General features: G+C 33.0%; 4 protein-coding genes across 4 annotated transcripts; 2 read left to right on the top strand and 2 right to left on the bottom strand.

Annotated features, from left to right (window-relative positions):
• The first annotated feature begins 697 nt into the window (after positions 1–697).
• On the top strand, positions 698–3,554 carry LOC107935933 (serine/threonine-protein kinase STN8, chloroplastic). Its single transcript, XM_016868559.2, has 4 exons — positions 698–1,397; positions 1,896–2,069; positions 2,593–2,997; positions 3,086–3,554. The coding sequence occupies exons 1-4, from the start codon at positions 849–851 to the stop codon at positions 3,425–3,427; spliced, it is 1,470 nt and encodes a 489-aa protein (XP_016724048.1). The 5' UTR covers positions 698–848; the 3' UTR covers positions 3,428–3,554.
• A 555-nt stretch (positions 3,555–4,109) lies between these two features.
• LOC107935991 (ubiquitin-conjugating enzyme E2 28) lies at positions 4,110–6,962 on the top strand. The gene is made up of 5 exons (XM_016868629.2): positions 4,110–4,847; positions 4,937–5,067; positions 5,859–5,986; positions 6,067–6,171; positions 6,588–6,962. Exons 2-5 carry the CDS (start codon positions 4,998–5,000, stop codon positions 6,729–6,731), a joined length of 447 nt encoding a protein of 148 aa, XP_016724118.2. The 5' UTR covers positions 4,110–4,847; positions 4,937–4,997; the 3' UTR covers positions 6,732–6,962.
• A 1,395-nt stretch (positions 6,963–8,357) lies between these two features.
• Positions 8,358–10,643, bottom strand: LOC107935987 (ubiquitin-conjugating enzyme E2 28). Its single transcript, XM_016868624.2, has 5 exons — positions 10,395–10,643; positions 10,172–10,302; positions 9,357–9,484; positions 9,172–9,276; positions 8,358–8,755 (listed from the first exon to the last, which is right to left on the bottom strand). The coding sequence occupies exons 2-5, from the start codon at positions 10,239–10,241 to the stop codon at positions 8,612–8,614; spliced, it is 447 nt and encodes a 148-aa protein (XP_016724113.1). The 5' UTR covers positions 10,242–10,302; positions 10,395–10,643; the 3' UTR covers positions 8,358–8,611.
• Positions 10,644–11,658: 1,015 nt separating this feature from the next.
• Positions 11,659–15,201, bottom strand: LOC107935926 (mucin-17). Its single transcript, XM_016868552.2, has 5 exons — positions 14,761–15,201; positions 14,460–14,556; positions 13,727–13,856; positions 12,576–13,517; positions 11,659–12,125 (listed from the first exon to the last, which is right to left on the bottom strand). Exons 1-5 carry the CDS (start codon positions 14,960–14,962, stop codon positions 11,724–11,726), a joined length of 1,773 nt encoding a protein of 590 aa, XP_016724041.2. The 5' UTR covers positions 14,963–15,201; the 3' UTR covers positions 11,659–11,723.
• Positions 15,202–17,784: the final 2,583 nt, after the last annotated feature.

The raw sequence follows: 17,784 nt of genomic DNA, 5'->3' as shown, positions 1-17,784 counted from the left end.
ACTGGATCCTTCTAAATCTTTATACTTTTCAAAATTTAAAATTTTAGTCTTAAGACAAATGATTGTCTTTAATCCATTAATTGAATTTTTAGTGAACAATATGTGAAAATAATAAGCTAACATGATATTACGCATATGATACTATATTTGGCACATCAGTTTTTAGAAATAGTAGAACTTTACTTAATGAATTTAATAGTTACTGTGTTGCGACGACTAAAATTTTAATTTTTGGAAAGTATAGAAGCTAAAAATGATCAAATACAAATACAGAAATTAAAACCACAATTTTCATAAAGTACGAAGACTAATAGTAGAATTTAACCTTTTTAAAAAAAAAGCCAATTAGCAAGTTACAAGTAATGATTTGACAATTAGTATTGATGATTAATGTAGAGAAAATTGTTTAGATTTTAATTTGTAGATTCATAATATTTAAACTTGTTTTTTGAAAAAAAATAAAAGATAAAAGAGTAAATAATAAAAACTTTCAATTAATGCAGGTGTTGTAAAAAAAATATGGTAAAACAGTAATTTTAACAAATTAATAATTTAAATGAAAATTCTTAAATAATTTAATTAGTGATATTTTATAATATTTTAAAATTAAATAAACAAAACATAAATTTAGAGTTAGATCAAGACGCCATGCTTGTCATTTTCTACCAGGAAGGCATTGGTGCGGTGGCTTTAGAAAGTTATCACCTTTGATATCCACATATATTAAATCCTTCCTAAACCGATAAAAATATGGAATACTCGTGGAAAAAGACCAGCCTTTGGCCCTTTTGCTGACGCTTTATTTTTCGAAAAAACAGAACATAAAGTTACAACCTTTTGGAAAAACCATGGCTTCCTTGCTCTGTCCAACTTCAGCAACAGTTCAGCAAAATCATAGGGTTCTTTGTTTTTCTCCTCTTAAATCTCTCTCTCAAGTTAATCATTTGTCTTTAACAAAGCGTCACAAAAATACCACAGAAAGGTGCAATGCATTTGATTTATTGCAACAGTCTTTATCTCAATTCCCTGTTGTTAAATCCGAGTTTGAATCGGTTACTGGGGAATTAAACGAAGTGCAGAAATGGGGTTTCATTGTTTTTGCAGGGCTTACATGGATTTATTTGACTGCAAGGCCTGGTGTTCTTGTAGGTGCCATTGATGCTTACTTACTAGCTCCTTTGCAATTAGGATTGGATAGCTTGACTGGTAGGAGGAGTTTGAAAAGGAGTGATTTTTTGGTTGGGGATAAGCTAGGAGAAGGGTCTTTTGGTATTGTTTATTCTGGTGTTATTGTTCCTAAGAATGCTTCACTTGAAGATAGGTTACCGAAGAGAGGCAAAGCAAAAAAAGCACTGGTTGATGATGACAGATTTAAAGAAAAGGTTATTCTTAAAAAGGTAATTTAGTTTGTTTGATCATATTTGTCCTCTTCATATACATTGGAATATATGTGTATATAATTGTTGGAGGGGAGTGACTCTCTTACGGCTATGTTTTCGAAGTGTTGTCAGTTGAATAATTGATCAATCTTTAAATGGTAAATGTATTATGCTTGAGATGTCTATACTGTATATTCCATTTTAATTTAGAAGATGCTAAAAGAATTCATGTCACTGCCAAGGAAATGTTTAGCATTTTACTTTGGTGGGGAGAACACTCAAATTTCGTGAACCTTGATCTTTCTTTGAAGTTGGATGACGGTTAGAACTGAGTATAGACACTTCAACTCTACTGTTTGAGATTCTGATTGACTGTTCGGTGAATAACATTTCGATGATTTCTTCCGAAGAGAGTTGATCCCCTCAACAATAATATATATCTCTATATATATAACTTTGACGCTTTTTGTTCTAAAATGGTATATAATTGAAAATTGTTTTGTTGGGAACCTGCAGGTTAAAGTTGGTGTCCAAGGGGCTGAAGAATGTGGAGACTATGAGGAATGGTTTAATTACAGGCTTTCAAGAGCAGCTCCTGAGACATGTGCTGAGTTCTTAGGAAGTTTTGTTGCTGATCAAACAAATTCACAATTTGTGAAGGGTGGGAAGTGGCTTGTTTGGAAATTTGAGGTATTATTATAGCCGTATTCAACTTCCTTAGATTACATGATACTCGGGATGGTTTTAATAAACATGGAGGATATATGCAATGCGGGTAAAAGTATTATGGAAGTCCTTGTGTTAGGAGTCAAATTGCATTTTACTCTTTTTATTTAAAAAATGAGCAAATTAGTCCCTATACATTAGATCAAAGAGTAAATTAATCATTTTTGTTAAAAATTTCGTCTATTTCTACTGTTAAAAATTGGCAGGGCAATGGACAAAATTTTTAATAGAAGGATCAGTTTGCTATTTGATCTATGTACAAGGACAAAATTCAATCTAACTCCTAGTATAAGGGTGTTCATAGTACTTTTACCATACAATGTGCAGTTAAGTTTTATGGCCTATATATGATGGATCTTACTGGTTAATTCATTGTCTGCAACTGTGTCTTTATGCAAATGCATGCAGATTATTGAACAATTATCAGTTCATGTAAGGACTCTTCTTCTTGGTTTAGCACTAATTTGTAGACGTGTTTATGTGATAGGGCGATCGTACGCTTGCCGATTACATGAAAGATCGTAGCTTCCCTTTAAACATAGAATCTGTAATGTTCGGACGTGTACTACAAGGAGTCGAATCCGTTAAACGGAACGCATTAATCATCAAGCAAATATTACGCCAGATTATTACTTCGCTTAAGAAAATCCATGACACGGGTATTGTTCATCGTGATGTAAAACCGGCCAACATAGTGGTGACAAAACGTGGACAGATTAAACTCATAGATTTCGGTGCAGCAACTGACCTTCGCATTGGTAAAAACTATGTACCAAACCGTGGACTGCTTGATCCCGATTATTGTCCCCCGGAACTATATGTCCTACCGGAAGAAACACCAAGTCCTCCTCCCGAGCCAATTGCTGCTCTTCTTTCCCCAATTTTGTGGCAGGTACGAGCACCTTCCTTGGTTAATGCTTCCATGAGCTGCATATATTTGTAATGTGTTTCACAGTGGTAAATGGTAACCATTGTTGCAGCTCAACAGTCCGGATCTATTCGATATGTATTCGGCCGGCATTGTACTACTACAAATGGCAATACCTTCACTAAGATCACCAGCATATTTAAAGAACTTCAATTCAGAAATAAAAGCAGTTCAATATGATTTGAACAAATGGAGGGAGAGAACACGGTTAAGGCCGGATTTTACGATTTTGGATCTGGAGTCTGGTAGAGGATGGGATTTAGCAACAAAACTGATATCAGAAAGAGGTTCCCTTAGAAGGGGTCGTTTATCTGCTGCTGCTGCTTTAAGGCATCCTTACTTTTTGTTGGGTGGTGACCAGGCAGCTGCTGTTCTTTCGAAATTCGGGTTTTGAGTGAGTAAAAATCTTTGCCCCTGTCTATATGATCTTTGCTGCTAGCCTTCAATTTCTCCCTGCAGCTGTTTACAGTTAAATTGTTGATATAATTTTTAATAGCTGATTCAATATTACAATTCATGCATTTCAATCCTACAAGCTGATTAATTGACAAACCATATGCTTGTTTTGAGCTTCATTTATGACTTGTTCTAAATACCATCATACACTGAGCAATGAAAATGGGGGATCACTACTGCTAAAACTGCTTCTAAAACCTCCAATCCCATATTCAATGTCGTGTATGTTAAAAGCAGGTATTGTATCCACGTGAACCACAGATGCTAATCCATCCAAACAAATGCTTATAGTTATAAATTATTAGTAAATTTATGTTTTAGTCACTTAATTTTAAAAAGTTATAAAATGATCATTAAACTATTTAAAAGTTTTTATTTAAGTCATTGAGTTGTTAATATTTTTTTATTTAAAAAGGTTTGTTTAGCAAGCTTTTTGCAACGATCTGATGATGATGATGATGATCGGTATAGTGGATTATTACTTATCGATAAATCGAAAAACATACTATAGGTCGGTTGATCTAAAGAAAAAAGTTATTTGGACTTTAATCGTAGATTTGTAATATTCAAAGCTATTTCACGAAAAAATTTTGAATTCTAGAAAATAAGTGGAATGAAAACTTTCGATTGGTGCAGACATTGAGAACAAAGAAGGTCATACAATAGCTATTTTAATAGTTAAATGACTTAAATGAAAACTTTCAAATAGTTTAGTAATCATTTTGCAACTATTTAAAGTCTTACTAATAGCTTAGTAACAATAGGTGTAATTTACTTTATTATAAAGCAACAAATATTATTTTAATTATTTTTATATTTATATATAAAATTTTAAAAAATACGATATTATTTAAATTCAAAACATTAAAAATTACCTCTTTTAACTAAAAATTATATTTAATTTTTATATCATTTTTTATAATAATAAAATAAATATATAAATTTTGGTATTTGAAGTTCACTTCAAAGTTTAATTTGGTATTTAATTTTTTATCTAATTAAGTAATTTTGGTTCAATTGGGTATCTAAATTTAGCTTTTTGACATTTTAGTCCAAATTGGTACTTAATTATTTACATTAATTAGCCAAATTTAGACCCAAAAAGAATATTGAATACCAAATGGAAGCTTGAAGTGAAGTTGGGGTATCAAAATATATATTTATGCTAAAAATTAATATATCCTAATTGTCCTAATTATTGAGTTTTGAGTGGGGACATGACCGTGTCAGACTCTGACATGTGTGCAAGAATAATAAGATCCGGAACCCTAATTCACAATTCCTCTTTCTCTGTCTCTGAGTTTTGAATCTAGGGATTTGCGGGTGGAGAAGACGAGAGCTCATCTCTCTGCTTCAAAGTTTGTTCCTTTATTCCTTTCAAACCCTTTCCTTTTTTTAACTTGATTTCATTTTCTCAGATTTGTTCTTTTTTTCTCTCTCTCTCCAGGCTCCTGTCCGGGTAGAATTCTCTTCTTCCTTTGCGTTGTGTTCTTTGTTGTTCAATCGCCATGGCTTCAAAGCGGATTTTGAAGGAACTCAAGGATTTGCAGAAAGATCCACCCACTTCTTGTAGTGCTGGTAACGTTTCATTTTATCTCTATCTCATCCTCTGAAATTTCATTGTTTTTCAATTGCGTGCTTAATTTAGCATATGAATATAATCGATTTAATTCCAAGTTCCAAACTTGATTTTCTTTTAGAACTCTCTCTATATATAAATACTAGCTTGCCTTTATTTTTTTTGCTGAAAGTGAAAACCTGTAACCATGAAAAAAGTTTCAAGTCCCTTCCTTTAAAACCTTGACTTTCATGTGGATTTGATTTGCAAGCTTTTAGGTTCTTATTTATTATTGGTAAAAGTACTGGTGGCTCTGTCCTAAGAGCTTGATTGCATTTTGTCCCATATTTACTCAAAAAATGGTAAATTAGTTCCTATAAGTTTGAAAATTTTTATTCATTTCTACTGTTAAAAATTACTCCTTGTATTTCAACATAAGATGCACATGACACGCATGTATCAATGTTTGCTTATTTTGATAGCCATGTCAGTTTTTAACGATGCAAATGGATGCAGTTTTTAACAAAAAAGATCAATTTGCTCTTTGATCTAACATATAGGGACTAATTTGTTCATTTTTTAGCAGAGGGAGCAAAATGCCATCTGAATTTTAATACAGGAGCCTCCATGGTACTTATACCTATTATTAATAATGAATAAAAAGCTTTTGTTGACTTGTTGGGTATAGTTAAGTGGTATTTAAGCACTCACCCACTTGGGGTGGTTGTGGATTATATGATTCATTGCCATTTCTTATTATTATGATTATCAATGAATGTTACCTTTTGGATGCTTGCATTGTCTATAATAGGTCCAGTAGCTGAAGACATGTTTCATTGGCAAGCAACAATCATGGGACCCTCAGATAGCCCTTATGCTGGAGGTGTGTTTTTAGTTACTATCCATTTCCCTCCAGATTATCCTTTCAAGCCTCCTAAGGTAATATTTTTCACCTGCAATGTTTTAATCCATGTGTGAAAGCATTCTTCGAGTGATGCATACTCTTTTCACGGATTTAGGTTGCGTTTAGGACCAAGGTCTTCCATCCCAACATCAACAGCAATGGAAGCATTTGTCTTGATATCCTCAAAGAACAATGGAGCCCTGCACTAACCATTTCCAAGGTTTGTCTTTACTCTTGCTAATATGATGGTAAATATAGTACAATATATGTCCGGAATCTCTATTTTGGCTGGCTATGGCATGCATTTCTTTCATACATGACTCGAAAATGAGTGTCAATTGGTTATTGGTTAGACTTATGCATGTACAAAATTTAAGTAATCCCTATGGTTACTTCCCGAGTTCAATTTATGTTTATGTATATCAATGATGATTGATATCAGAACATTAAGATGGGAATATGCACCAACATAAGCCACATTCGATGATGAACCACTATGTTATTATTACAAACCCTTCCATGCATTGACTTATGCTTTGGCTTATTGGGATCTTTAAGTAATTCTATTCAAAATCAATAGAGCTTGTCTGAAAATAGGCAAACAATATGGAAAAACTAACACAAGTGCAAAACCAGGTTCTGCTCTCAATCTGCTCGTTGCTGACCGATCCAAACCCTGATGACCCTCTTGTTCCGGAGATTGCTCACATGTATAAGACCGATCGGGCCAAGTATGAAGCCACTGCTCGTAGCTGGACCCAGAAGTATGCCATGGGATGACAGTGGTTGGTGTGTAATACCTATCAGCTTTCTTATGTGTTTTGGGGAAGGAAGGAGGTGTTTTTTCTTAAAGTAACTTGCCATTGTGCTTTGGATATGGGAAAGATATGGAACATTCTTTTTATTTATTTCGTGCTTTATAACTTGTGTGAAACCCTTGTTTCGTTCAATTTCAAAGTCGCTGTGAAACCCTTTGTTTCGTTCAATGTAACAAAAAAGTCTTTAGTTCTACACTGCATAACTTAATGCTTGGTATTGACCTTTGTGGAAGGTAAGTTGGGGTTCTTTTTATAAGAAATGTGCCTTTGATGCCATTTCATGAAAGCTATATGAAAATGGACGACTATATGCTGTGCAGTACAGGCTCTTTGGTTTTGATGCTGAAAGCTTTGCTTTATGAACATCTCCCTTTACTATTACTATTATTATGGCTATGGCAAATGACAATTGGGGATAGAACCCCTCACCTCATGCCTCATGGTTGGCACAAAACCATTATTCCAACAATTATCAAAAACTATTATAGACAACTAGAATAATTATTTGATACACTTGTCACCGTTTTATTATAGAGTAATTATTTGATGCATAATTTGATGTGTTTTTAGAGTTCACAATCACGATTAAAAATGTGACAAGTTTTCTGTTTATATATGTGTAATATAATTCTTGAAGAAGTATTAAATTGATACTAAAATTGAGAAGTTATACATGATTTATAAATCATGAAAGATAAAATTCTGTGTTTACCTTTTTAAGTTATAAATATATGGATATTTTATTTGTTGAGTTTTGACTTTTAAGCTATAACTAGCTTATGGAACTTATTATTTTGATGTTAATAAAACCTTACTGCTAAAGCTGGTAGTATCCCTCAATCCCACATTCAATCTAGTGATGATAACAATGTTGTGCAAGTTGAAAAAGCAAGTATTGTATAGTAAAATTATCATACGGAGAATTTTATACAAGGAGCGATGTTTCATTTTGTTTTTTTTATTTAAAAAATAGATAAATTAATTATTATATGTTAAATCAAATAACAAGACGGTTAAAATTTGATATAGTTGACAAATAACTAGATAATGGCACATGCATATGTGCCTCATCCTGACATACAAGGACTAATTTTAAAAACTGAGAGTTAGAAGATAGTGTCTTGTAAAACAAGAGATAGGTATTGACATCTCACATGTGCCTTATGTTGACATACAAAGATAACCTCAATGTTGAAACAGAAGAACATATTGCATAGCCATGATCGACAACAAACCCGTTCCCCTTTGTCTCCACCATTGGCATATATATGCTACTATTTGAACTTGAACGTAAGAAAAGTGCGATAAAAAGTAATATATGATCCTGGCCATACTGAAAATTATGACAAAACCATTTTCAAATATATGGTTACGTCATTTGCCATAGCCATAATTAAAAAAAAAAAAAGAAAATGAGAGAGAGAGAGATGTCCATAAAGCAAAGTTTTTATGATCAAAACCAAAGAACCCGTACAGCACTGCATATTGTCCATTTCCATATAGCATTCATGAAATCGCAACAAAGCCATAAAGAACCCCAACTCACCTTGCACAAAGTTCAATACCCAGTATTAAGTTGAGCAGTATAGAACCAAAGACCTTTTTGTTACATTGAACGAAACAAAGGGTTTCACAGCGACTTCGAGAACGAAACAAGGGTTTCACACAAGTTATAAAGCGCGGAATAAATAAAAAGAATGTACATATCTTCCCATATCCAAAGCACAATGACAAATTCCTTTTAAGAAAAAACACCCCCTCCCTTCCCCAAAAGAAAACATAAAATGGTTCGACACAGTTGACAACATAAGAAAGCCGATACGTATTACACACCACCAACTGTCATCCCATCGCATACTTCTGGGTCCAGCTACGAGCAGTGGCTTCATACTTGGCCCGATCGGTCTTATACATGTGAGCAATCTCCGGAACAAGAGGGTCATCAGGGTTTGGATCGGTCAGCAGTGAGCAGATTGAGAGCAGAACCTGGTTTGCACTTGTGTTAGTTTTTCCATATTGTTTGCCTATTTTCAGACAAGCTCTATTGATTTTGAATAGAATTACTTAAAGATCCCAATAAGCCGCAGCATAAGTCAATGCATGGAAGGGTTTGCATTTATAACATAGTGGTTCATCATCGAATGTGGTTCACGTTGGTGCATATTCCCATCTTAAATGTTCTGATATCAATCATCATTGATATACATAAACATAAATTGAACTCGGGAAGTAACCATAGTGATTACTTAAATTTTGTAAATGCATAAGTCTAACCTATAACCAATAGACACTCATTTTCGAGTCATGTATGAAAGAAATGCATGCCATAGCCAAACAAAATAGAGATTCCGGACATATATTGTACTATAATTACCATCATATTAGCAAGAGTAAAGACAAACCTTGGAAATGGTTAGTGCAGGGCTCCATTGTTCTTTGAGGATATCAAGACAAATGCTTCCATTGCTGTTGATGTTGGGATGGAAGACCTTGGTCCTAAATGCAACCTAAATCCGTGAAAAGAGTATGCATCACTCAAACAAACCTTTCACACAGGGATTAAAACATTGCAGGTGAAATATATTACCTTAGGAGGCTTGAAAGGATAATCTGGAGGGAAATGGATAGTAACTAAAAACACACCTCCAGCATAAGGGCTATCTGAGGGTCCCATGATTGTTGCTTGCCAATGAAACATGTCTTCAGCTACTGGACCTGTTATAGACAATGCAAGCATCCAAAAGGTAACATTCATTGATAATCATAATAATAAGAAATGGCAATGAATCATAGAATCCATAACCACCCCAAGTGGATGAGTGCTTAGATACCACTTAACTATACCCAACAAGTCAACAAAAGCTTTTTATTCATTATTAATAATAGGTATAAGTACCATGGCAAATTAATTTTTTTTTTAAATTTTTATCCAATTGCATGGTAAACTGAGGTGGCTGACAGAATAGCCAAACAGTGACACATGCCGTGTTAGACTAATTTTTAACAATAGAAATAGAAATGAATGAAAATTTCTAAACTTTACCTTGGACAAAATGCAATCAACTCTTAGTGGAGAGCCACCATGGTACTTTTACCAATAATAAATAAGAACCTAAAAGCTTGCAAATCACATCCACATGAAAGTCAAGGTTCTAAAGGAAGGGACTTGAAACTTTGTTCATGGTAAAAGGCTTTCACTTTCAGCAAAAAACCCCGAGTGGATAAAGGCAAGCTAGTGTATGCAAAAAAATATATATATATATAAATATATATATAGTTCTAAAAGCAAATCAAGTTTGGAACTTGGAATTAAATCGATAATATTCATAAGCTAAATTAAGCACGCAATTTGAAAAACAATGAAATTTCAGAGGATGGGATAGAGACATAATGAAACGTTACCAGCACTGCAAGAAGTGGGTGGATCTTTCTGCAAATCCTTGAGTTCTTTCAAAATCCGCTTTGAAGCCATGGCGATTGAACAGGAAAGAACACAACGCAAGGGAAGAAGAGAATTCTACCTGGACAGGAGCCTAAAGAGAGAGAAAGAAAAACTAATCTGAGAAAATGAAATCAAGTTAAAAAAAAAAAAGGAAAGGGTTTTGAAAGAAATGAAGGAACAAACTTTGAAGCAGAGAGATGGGCTCTCGTCTTCTCCACCCGCAAATCCCTAGATTTTGGCACTTGAAGCTTCAAACTCAGAGAAAATGAAAGAGAAATTGTGAATTAGGGTTTCCAGATCTTATTATTCTTGCACACATGTCAGAGCCTGACACGGTCCTGTCCCCACTCAAAACTCAATAATTAGGACAATCAGGATATATTATTTTATTATTTTTTATTGGATTTTACCATTATTATACAAAAAACTCTGTACTTAATCTGATAATTTCAGAATTAGGATTCACTTTATAGATAAGCATCAACTCAATTAAACTTCTAAATCATAGTATAGTTTGTTAGGTCTAATTAATAGATAGGGTAAAATTCAAATATATATTCTATAATTATAATTACAAATAATATACAGTCAAATAATTATTAAAATTATTTATTTTAATTTCAAAAATCGAGTTAAAAATATTACAGTTTTATTTTATTTTAGAATAAAATTTGTAGAATTTTTAAACTCTATAAGCTTAATTATCGTGAACTCCAACATTTATTTATAAATAATTGTCCCAAAAAATATTAGATTAGTGATTAGTACATATTTAAACAAGACACCTTTTATATAGGGAAATTTACCATTAAACTCACTAGCAAAAATGATTAAGCTTATAAATATATGGATATTTTATTTATTAGTTTCTAAGCTATATATAACTTATGGGACTTATTAGTGAAGAAAACTTGGCTTTTATTAGTTCTCTTGAAATTATAAAATTTAGGGGCAGAGTGGTTGGGAGTTGGGATATTTAGAGATTCGGGATGGTGTGAGAAAGAATCTAATCCTTGCCTCCACTGTAAGTTGTGTTGCCGCAATGATGTCCAGCTCTGCACTCAGCTCTGTCCTTCTTCCACAACCACAACATGGGCTTGTTGGGGCCAGCATCAACATCCGCAGTCGTCATAGGCCTTGTGGTCCTCAATCAAGTCCTTGGCAATTTAGAGTACAAGGTTTCAATTTCGCTAAAAATATAATATTTATTTTATCTAGCTGTTAAAAATTTCATCATCTATTTTACTACTTTGACATGTAGTGTGTATTTTATTCTCGAGTATAATAAATAATTTTTAACAATAAAAATAAATAAAATTTTTAATAAAAATATCAATTTATTCTTTAATCTAAGACTAATTTACTTATTCTTTTAATAGAAGAAATAAAATTTAATCTGACTTTTAGTATAAATACCTCCAGATTAAATTCTTGCGAAGTCAGCAAATAATTATAACAAATCACAATATTATAAACATTAAAATAGATGGCAACCAAGGACAAAAAAGAATGTTATAATAGGCCAAAAGGTTCAGGCACAGGCTCAAATCCATCAGAGATGGATACTAAATCGGATTTATCATCAATACTATGCAACCAGTTGGTATTCTTCAAGTCTTCTTTTAGCAATATAACATCATACCGGGAACTCTCGTAGATGTCCACCTCACTTAATTTGGCATAATATCTTCCATCATGGAAATCACTTCCACACTCTGCAGCTCTGCTAATACTATTTCCGTTCTCGGGCAAGTCTCTGTTTTTCAACCTACCAGGGCTTCCGTTGCTATTATCAGAGTCTGAAGCACTTAAGGAACGAAGAGATTGGGTCTTAGCAGTGGCAGATCGAATGCTCTGAGGAAACAGAGTCGTGCTTGAAAGGGACCGAATGTTTGTTGTGCCATTTATTATGTCCTGCATTGGAGATTATATATGGTGTTAAGATTATCCTGCATCATAAGTACATCAATAACACTTGTTTTTTATTAACCTAACATGATTCAGTCTCTCACTAGCGCAGAAGCATCTATTGGAAAAATCACAACCAATTCCAAGTGTTAAAACATGGCATTGCAACTCAATGCTCTAATTTAGAAATCCAAGTTAAAACTTGAGACACTGACGATTTCTGCTAAAACCTCTGGATCATGGTAATGTTATCCATGGCAATAATAGACTATAAAAATATTTGAGCTCGTACTGGGGTAAACCAACATCTATTCCTACCCCTTAGCTGCAGTTGAATTGCTTAGCATATGATTAAGAAAAGATTTTGGAACACAACAAATGGCTAGCATTTGCAGTAAGCAGATCTTCACGAGGAGTTAACATTTTCATTCAATAAAAAGCAGAGGGTAGCCATACCATTTGCCTAATAGCTGAATCCAGTGATTTTTTTGAGATGGTCCTCCCAAATCCCGGGCTATCTGCAGTGGTTGTTGAAGACTTTAAATGTCTCCGCATAGTTGAGTCAGAGACAGGTGCGTTCTTTCGTGACTCGTGTATGTCAGATGGATGCCCATTGGAATGAACACGAGTCCTTCCATGGGGTTCTGCGAGTCTTCCCCTTGTGACAACTGGTGATGAATGTCTTCTTGGCGTATTTACAGAGCTAGTAGTGTCTTGGTTTGCCTTCATGGTGACAGAACTGACAGGCCTAGACCTTCCAGCAGAGACTGGCCTATCAGGCAAGGTTGTTCTAAGGTTTGCTGGTGTGTCAACAGGAAAGTCAGGGGGCATGACAGGTTGTTGTGAGGACCGGACTCGTGGACCTGGGGAGCTTGGTCGGGATGCTGGACCTGCACTGTAGCCATTTGAAACAGTGCGCCCAGTAGAAGGTGAAGCACCAGCTTCAGAAGATAGCATTGGATTCCGACGTGTGGGAGTTGACGGGCGAGAATTTGAGCGAACAGCTGTTGACTTCAAGTTTGCATGGATTTGTGGCCTAGAAGTTGGAGTTGATGGCCTTGAACTTTGAGAGGGCCGACTCTTGTCAATATAAGATCCATTTGGAGATGAACGGATTTTTGCAGGGGTTGAGGGCAGTGATGTTGAGCGGGGAGATGCGGCGGAAGGTCTTGCTGTAGATGGCGAGCGAGAAATAGGAGAGGATGGTCTGGTATTAGATGATCGAGTAATGGGAGAGGATGGTCTTGTATAAGATGACACAGAAGCTGAGCTTGTATTGAGAATTGAAGTTCCCCTATTTGAGGAATAGTTACTGTATGAAGAAATAGAAGACCGAGTTACTGAACTGCTTCTAGCAGGTCTTACAGAATGATTGTTCTCAGGTTGTGAAACTGAAAGCTGAAACAGAGAGATAAGAGATGAATCAGTCATTGAAAATAACACATGACTGCGGCATTGGCCAATCCTAAGGCTACCCAATAGGAATCAAATGCCAACCAAAAGAGAGAGCAACCGCATAAAATATTTATCCCTAAATAATTTGGCAAAACTTGAAGTAACATAAAAGTTAGAGAAAACAAGTTCAAATTTAAGAAGTAAATGCATACCCTTGAAGCCTTTGTGGTTGAAACTGATCTAACTTTGGAATTGCTTCTTGGAGCTACTGACACCGTTGCAGACTGAGACTCAGATCCCTCAGATGAAGGGAAAAAAGGAGTTCCAGGAGGAGTCAGAAGCCTAACAATAAAAGCAGTTATTACAAACCAGAAAGACAAGCATTTCCAAACACCGATTACAAATCCAAATTCTCAATTGAGTGACGCATCACCTAAATGTGTTCAAATGGTTCTTTGACCACAAAAGCAACTAAACTTTACATATTAAAACTTAGGGCCTAAATATTCGACCTTGAGTAAGTCAAGATTGGATGTATAACAATATTATCATACGATTAAGCTTCAGACCAACCAAAGACAACTTGATATTTGTAAAAATGGTGACAGGCGGAAAGTCAAATGGAGGTAGTTCATTTAGATGTTAGTATTCTGCATTCCATTCATCGCAGAGCAACCTCAAAGTGATATTGCCTAGTACTATGTTGCATAGAGCTTTATAGATTGTGACTGTTCAATTCCTTAAAAAGGAAATGCATTTAGCTCTTACCTTTTTCTTTCAAAATCATTCTTTGGGAAATGTGTTACCTAGATGGGAGAATCTACATTCTGACTTTTCTAAGATAAGAGCTAAGAGATTCCGCAACCAAACAGATCCAAAGAGAATATGATGCAATTGATTAGCTTAAATTTTGGAAATGAAAGAGTAATGGTGGCAATGATTTACCAGTCGTAGTCATGCTTTCCTCCATCTGTAGACGAAAGTAGATCATCAAGCCCACCGTTCACTTTTGCTGATCCAAGTGATAGTCTTCCCAATTTTACTGAAATTTCAAAAATCAAAATCACCAAAATCCAAACATCAAACTTAATTCAACACTTGGAAAACTACAACGTCCACTGCAATTTGCAAACAGAATTGAAATTTTTGGTTACCGTACGGTTATAGCCGACAAACTAATCTAATAATAATAGTAAGGAAGTAAACGGAAAGGTTGGCGAGCAAAGAAGTTAAAAATTGTTAATACCATCAGAGAATTCATCGGAGGAAGCGACGGAGAAGCTACGACGGTTTTTTGAGAAGAGATCTAGATTATCATCGGAACCCTTATGGAATGGTAATCCACCGTTCAAACTTTGACGACGACGGTGATGATGATGTGCCGAAATGTTATTCCTGGCGGTACCGAACAGAGATTGAGATGAATCCCTCAGATTCCTATTCATCATCTTGGTTAATGATTTGGCTGTACCAGTCCTAGTGAGTTACTGCTCCAAAGGCCATTACTGATTTTAAGATTTAAAAAAAGAAATGATACTGGCTTCTTTGTAAAGAGAAGAGGAGAGATCAACCGCCAAACAGCCAATGCAAAGCAAAAGACGGTTAGTCCCAAGTCCGAACCCGTCGGTCCCTATATCTCTTTGGTTTTTTTTGTTTTTTGTTTTTTTCTTTTTAAAAAAAATCTAATCAACTAATAAACTTAAGACAAACTCATCAAATGTCGGTTCAAGGGCAAATTATAATTTTAATCATTTAAATTATGAGGTTTAAGACTTTAGGTACTTAACGTTAAAAAATTACTAAATGCTCATCTCCCATTAATGATGTAACATCTATTTGATTAGACACGTTTGCTTCATCTCTAGAATTTTAGTTTTAGGTTAAATTGTTAGTTAGTCCTTGTACTTTTTCCACTTAATTTTTTTCCTTTTTTATTTACAAAACATGATGTTCAAATGAGGCAAATAAAATAAAATTCCAATACCCATATATATCAACCATAAGTGGAAACGATAAGCCAAAGAAAATCCCTTAATCTTCGCAATGATTTTATGCCTTGTATTAGAAAGCTAATATTGAAACTAATGACGGAAAATATTACTAGAAAAAATCCCTAAAATATTACAGCAAAGGTGAAAAACCATATATGTTGGATTCCATTCATTACCGATGAAGCATTATTTTCAATTAATTGAAAATTATAGGGACTAATTCTAGAATTTGACATAAAATTAAAATCTTATAAGTGAAGTTAATGTCATATTGTGGTTACACGGCAGCTAACATCTCAAGAATTATAAAGTGTTTGTGACATAATGGATATTCCCTTCCTTAACCTATAAATAATAGTATAATACATTTTAGCATACTTGAACTCGTATCTTCTTGTATTGACAATAATATCTATATTAGTCGAGTTAAAGACTCAATCAACTAATAATTCTTTTAAAAATTTAGTATCAAAACATAGTTTAAATCATTGAAGTTGAATCAATTTGTAAATTTAATTTACATAAAAAAATAATGCAATAATAAAAAAGTAGATTTATATTTGATATATTAAGAGTATATTTCTATAATGTGTTTAGATTCATTAACTAATTGTGGTTGATAATACAATTACTAGTAAAAATAATAAAAAATAAACATCATATGTAAATTTATCTAATTGTATTTGTGCATATCTGTTGAGTTATTCCCGCTGCAATATTTAACATATACTCTTATCATCAACAGTCCTTGATCGAGTTCATGGTCATCTGAATTTAAATTTGCATAATTAAGATTATCAATATCTCTTTCTCAAAAAAAAATCAATATCCCTTTTTCCATATACTCTTCAAAGTAAGGATCATCTCATTTTCACACATGACTTTAGTTCTGAAACATGCAACATATTATAGTATGATCCAACTTTTTTTTGCAAGACTAAAGTGATGTTGCCAATATGGGAAATATTTTTTCACAATAACAAATGTTTTCTCAACCACATTATGAAGCTTTGAATATCTCAAATTAAAGAGTTTGCGAGCTATCTATGGTACCATTCTCTTAAATGGTATCATACCCCATAATATGATGCAAGAAAATCTTTTATATTTGCATAATTAGCATCGACCTCGTAATATTTGGGTTCACAATCTAAATTAATAGTTTACAACTTTAATTATAAAAACTTATATAAACTTAATTCGGAGAAATATGTATTCTAAGTTTATAATATGTAAATTAAGTAAAAAATAATATAAAACTTATAATATATAACCTTTATAAATAAAGTTCTATAACTTTTTTTAGTAACTTTCATACCATATATTATAAATAATATAATTGTTTGCCTATAAATTTAGAAGTTTATTTTTTATAAATAAGCTATGGTAAAAAATTTATAATTTTTTTATAATTAAATATATTATTTTTATAATATATAACATGAAAACATAAATAAGTTATGTCCATACTTCTCGATCATAAATTTTTATAAATAAATATATTATAACATTTTTATAACATGTAAAATTTTTTTTATGATAAAATAATTTATCATAACTTTAGAAATATTTTATAATTTAAATAATATAATTTTTGTTATAACTTTATAAAATACATAAATAATTTTTATAATTTTTAGGATTTATAATATAAGGATTTTTTTGCCGTAACAATCCCAAAACTTATACATATTGATTCTTATAATATAATTTTTATAAATTGTATACAAATAATTTTTAAAATTAGATTCAGGTATAATTACGTACCTAAATTCTCATTCTCCCCCTAAGAATGAGAAAATATAATTGGAGTGCTCCAATTACACTCAAATCAATGAGACCCACCAATAACAATAATTATCCAAATATGTCATCATTATATAATTACAAATAATTACACCAAAATTCAATTAGTAATAATTTTTCAAACATTACCTAAATAATAATTCGGATGGACATTGAAATTATAAAATTCTCGTTGAATATATGATCGTTTGTTCAACTTTTACTATACTCATTAATGATCAAATTACTTTATTTATACTAAAATTTTTTATTATTCGGTATAAATGTATATTATTTATTATATAATGTCTGCTTTAATAGGAGGATAAACCGTTTTAACACACATGAACCCACATCTTCCTACATTTATAATAATACCGATATCAATTAAATTAAGATTCGATTAGTTATGTGATAACTGAATTTATAATAATTATTCAAATAATTAAATTTAAATTTCTACCTTTAAGAACTTGATAGATTTGTAGTTAAAT

The sequence above is a fragment of the Gossypium hirsutum genome, chromosome A02 (genome assembly GCF_007990345.1).
Source record: "Gossypium hirsutum isolate 1008001.06 chromosome A02, Gossypium_hirsutum_v2.1, whole genome shotgun sequence".
Taxonomy (NCBI): Eukaryota; Viridiplantae; Streptophyta; class Magnoliopsida; order Malvales; family Malvaceae; genus Gossypium; species Gossypium hirsutum.
Note: the sequence above shows the minus strand (reverse complement) of the source record. Positions and strands in the feature narration are given on the sequence as shown.

Bases quoted from the DNA above. Each gene is read 5' to 3' on its own strand.
- LOC107935926 (XM_016868552.2), bottom strand. From the start codon at position 14,962: ATGATGAATAGGAATCTGAGGGATTCATCTCAATCTCTGTTCGGTACC. The intron at 14,557-14,760 runs GTATTAACAATT...TTGAAATTTCAG, and splicing joins CTCCGATGAATTCTCTGATG to TAAAATTGGGAAGACTATCA. The intron at 13,857-14,459 runs GTAAATCATTGC...TTTTATTGTTAG, and splicing joins GGAAAGCATGACTACGACTG to GCTTCTGACTCCTCCTGGAA.
- LOC107935987 (XM_016868624.2), bottom strand. From the start codon at position 10,241: ATGGCTTCAAAGCGGATTTTGAAAGAACTCAAGGATTTGCAGAAAGAT. The intron at 9,485-10,171 runs GTAACGTTTCAT...TGTCTATAACAG, and splicing joins ACCCACTTCTTGCAGTGCTG to GTCCAGTAGCTGAAGACATG. The intron at 8,756-9,171 runs GTTTGTCTTTAC...AGTGCAAACCAG, and splicing joins CTGCACTAACCATTTCCAAG to GTTCTGCTCTCAATCTGCTC.
- LOC107935933 (XM_016868559.2), top strand. From the start codon at position 849: ATGGCTTCCTTGCTCTGTCCAACTTCAGCAACAGTTCAGCAAAATCAT. The intron at 2,070-2,592 runs GTATTATTATAG...TTTATGTGATAG, and splicing joins GGCTTGTTTGGAAATTTGAG to GGCGATCGTACGCTTGCCGA. The intron at 2,998-3,085 runs GTACGAGCACCT...CCATTGTTGCAG, and splicing joins TTTCCCCAATTTTGTGGCAG to CTCAACAGTCCGGATCTATT.
- LOC107935991 (XM_016868629.2), top strand. From the start codon at position 4,998: ATGGCTTCAAAGCGGATTTTGAAGGAACTCAAGGATTTGCAGAAAGAT. The intron at 5,987-6,066 runs GTAATATTTTTC...TCACGGATTTAG, and splicing joins ATCCTTTCAAGCCTCCTAAG to GTTGCGTTTAGGACCAAGGT. The intron at 6,172-6,587 runs GTTTGTCTTTAC...GTGCAAAACCAG, and splicing joins CTGCACTAACCATTTCCAAG to GTTCTGCTCTCAATCTGCTC.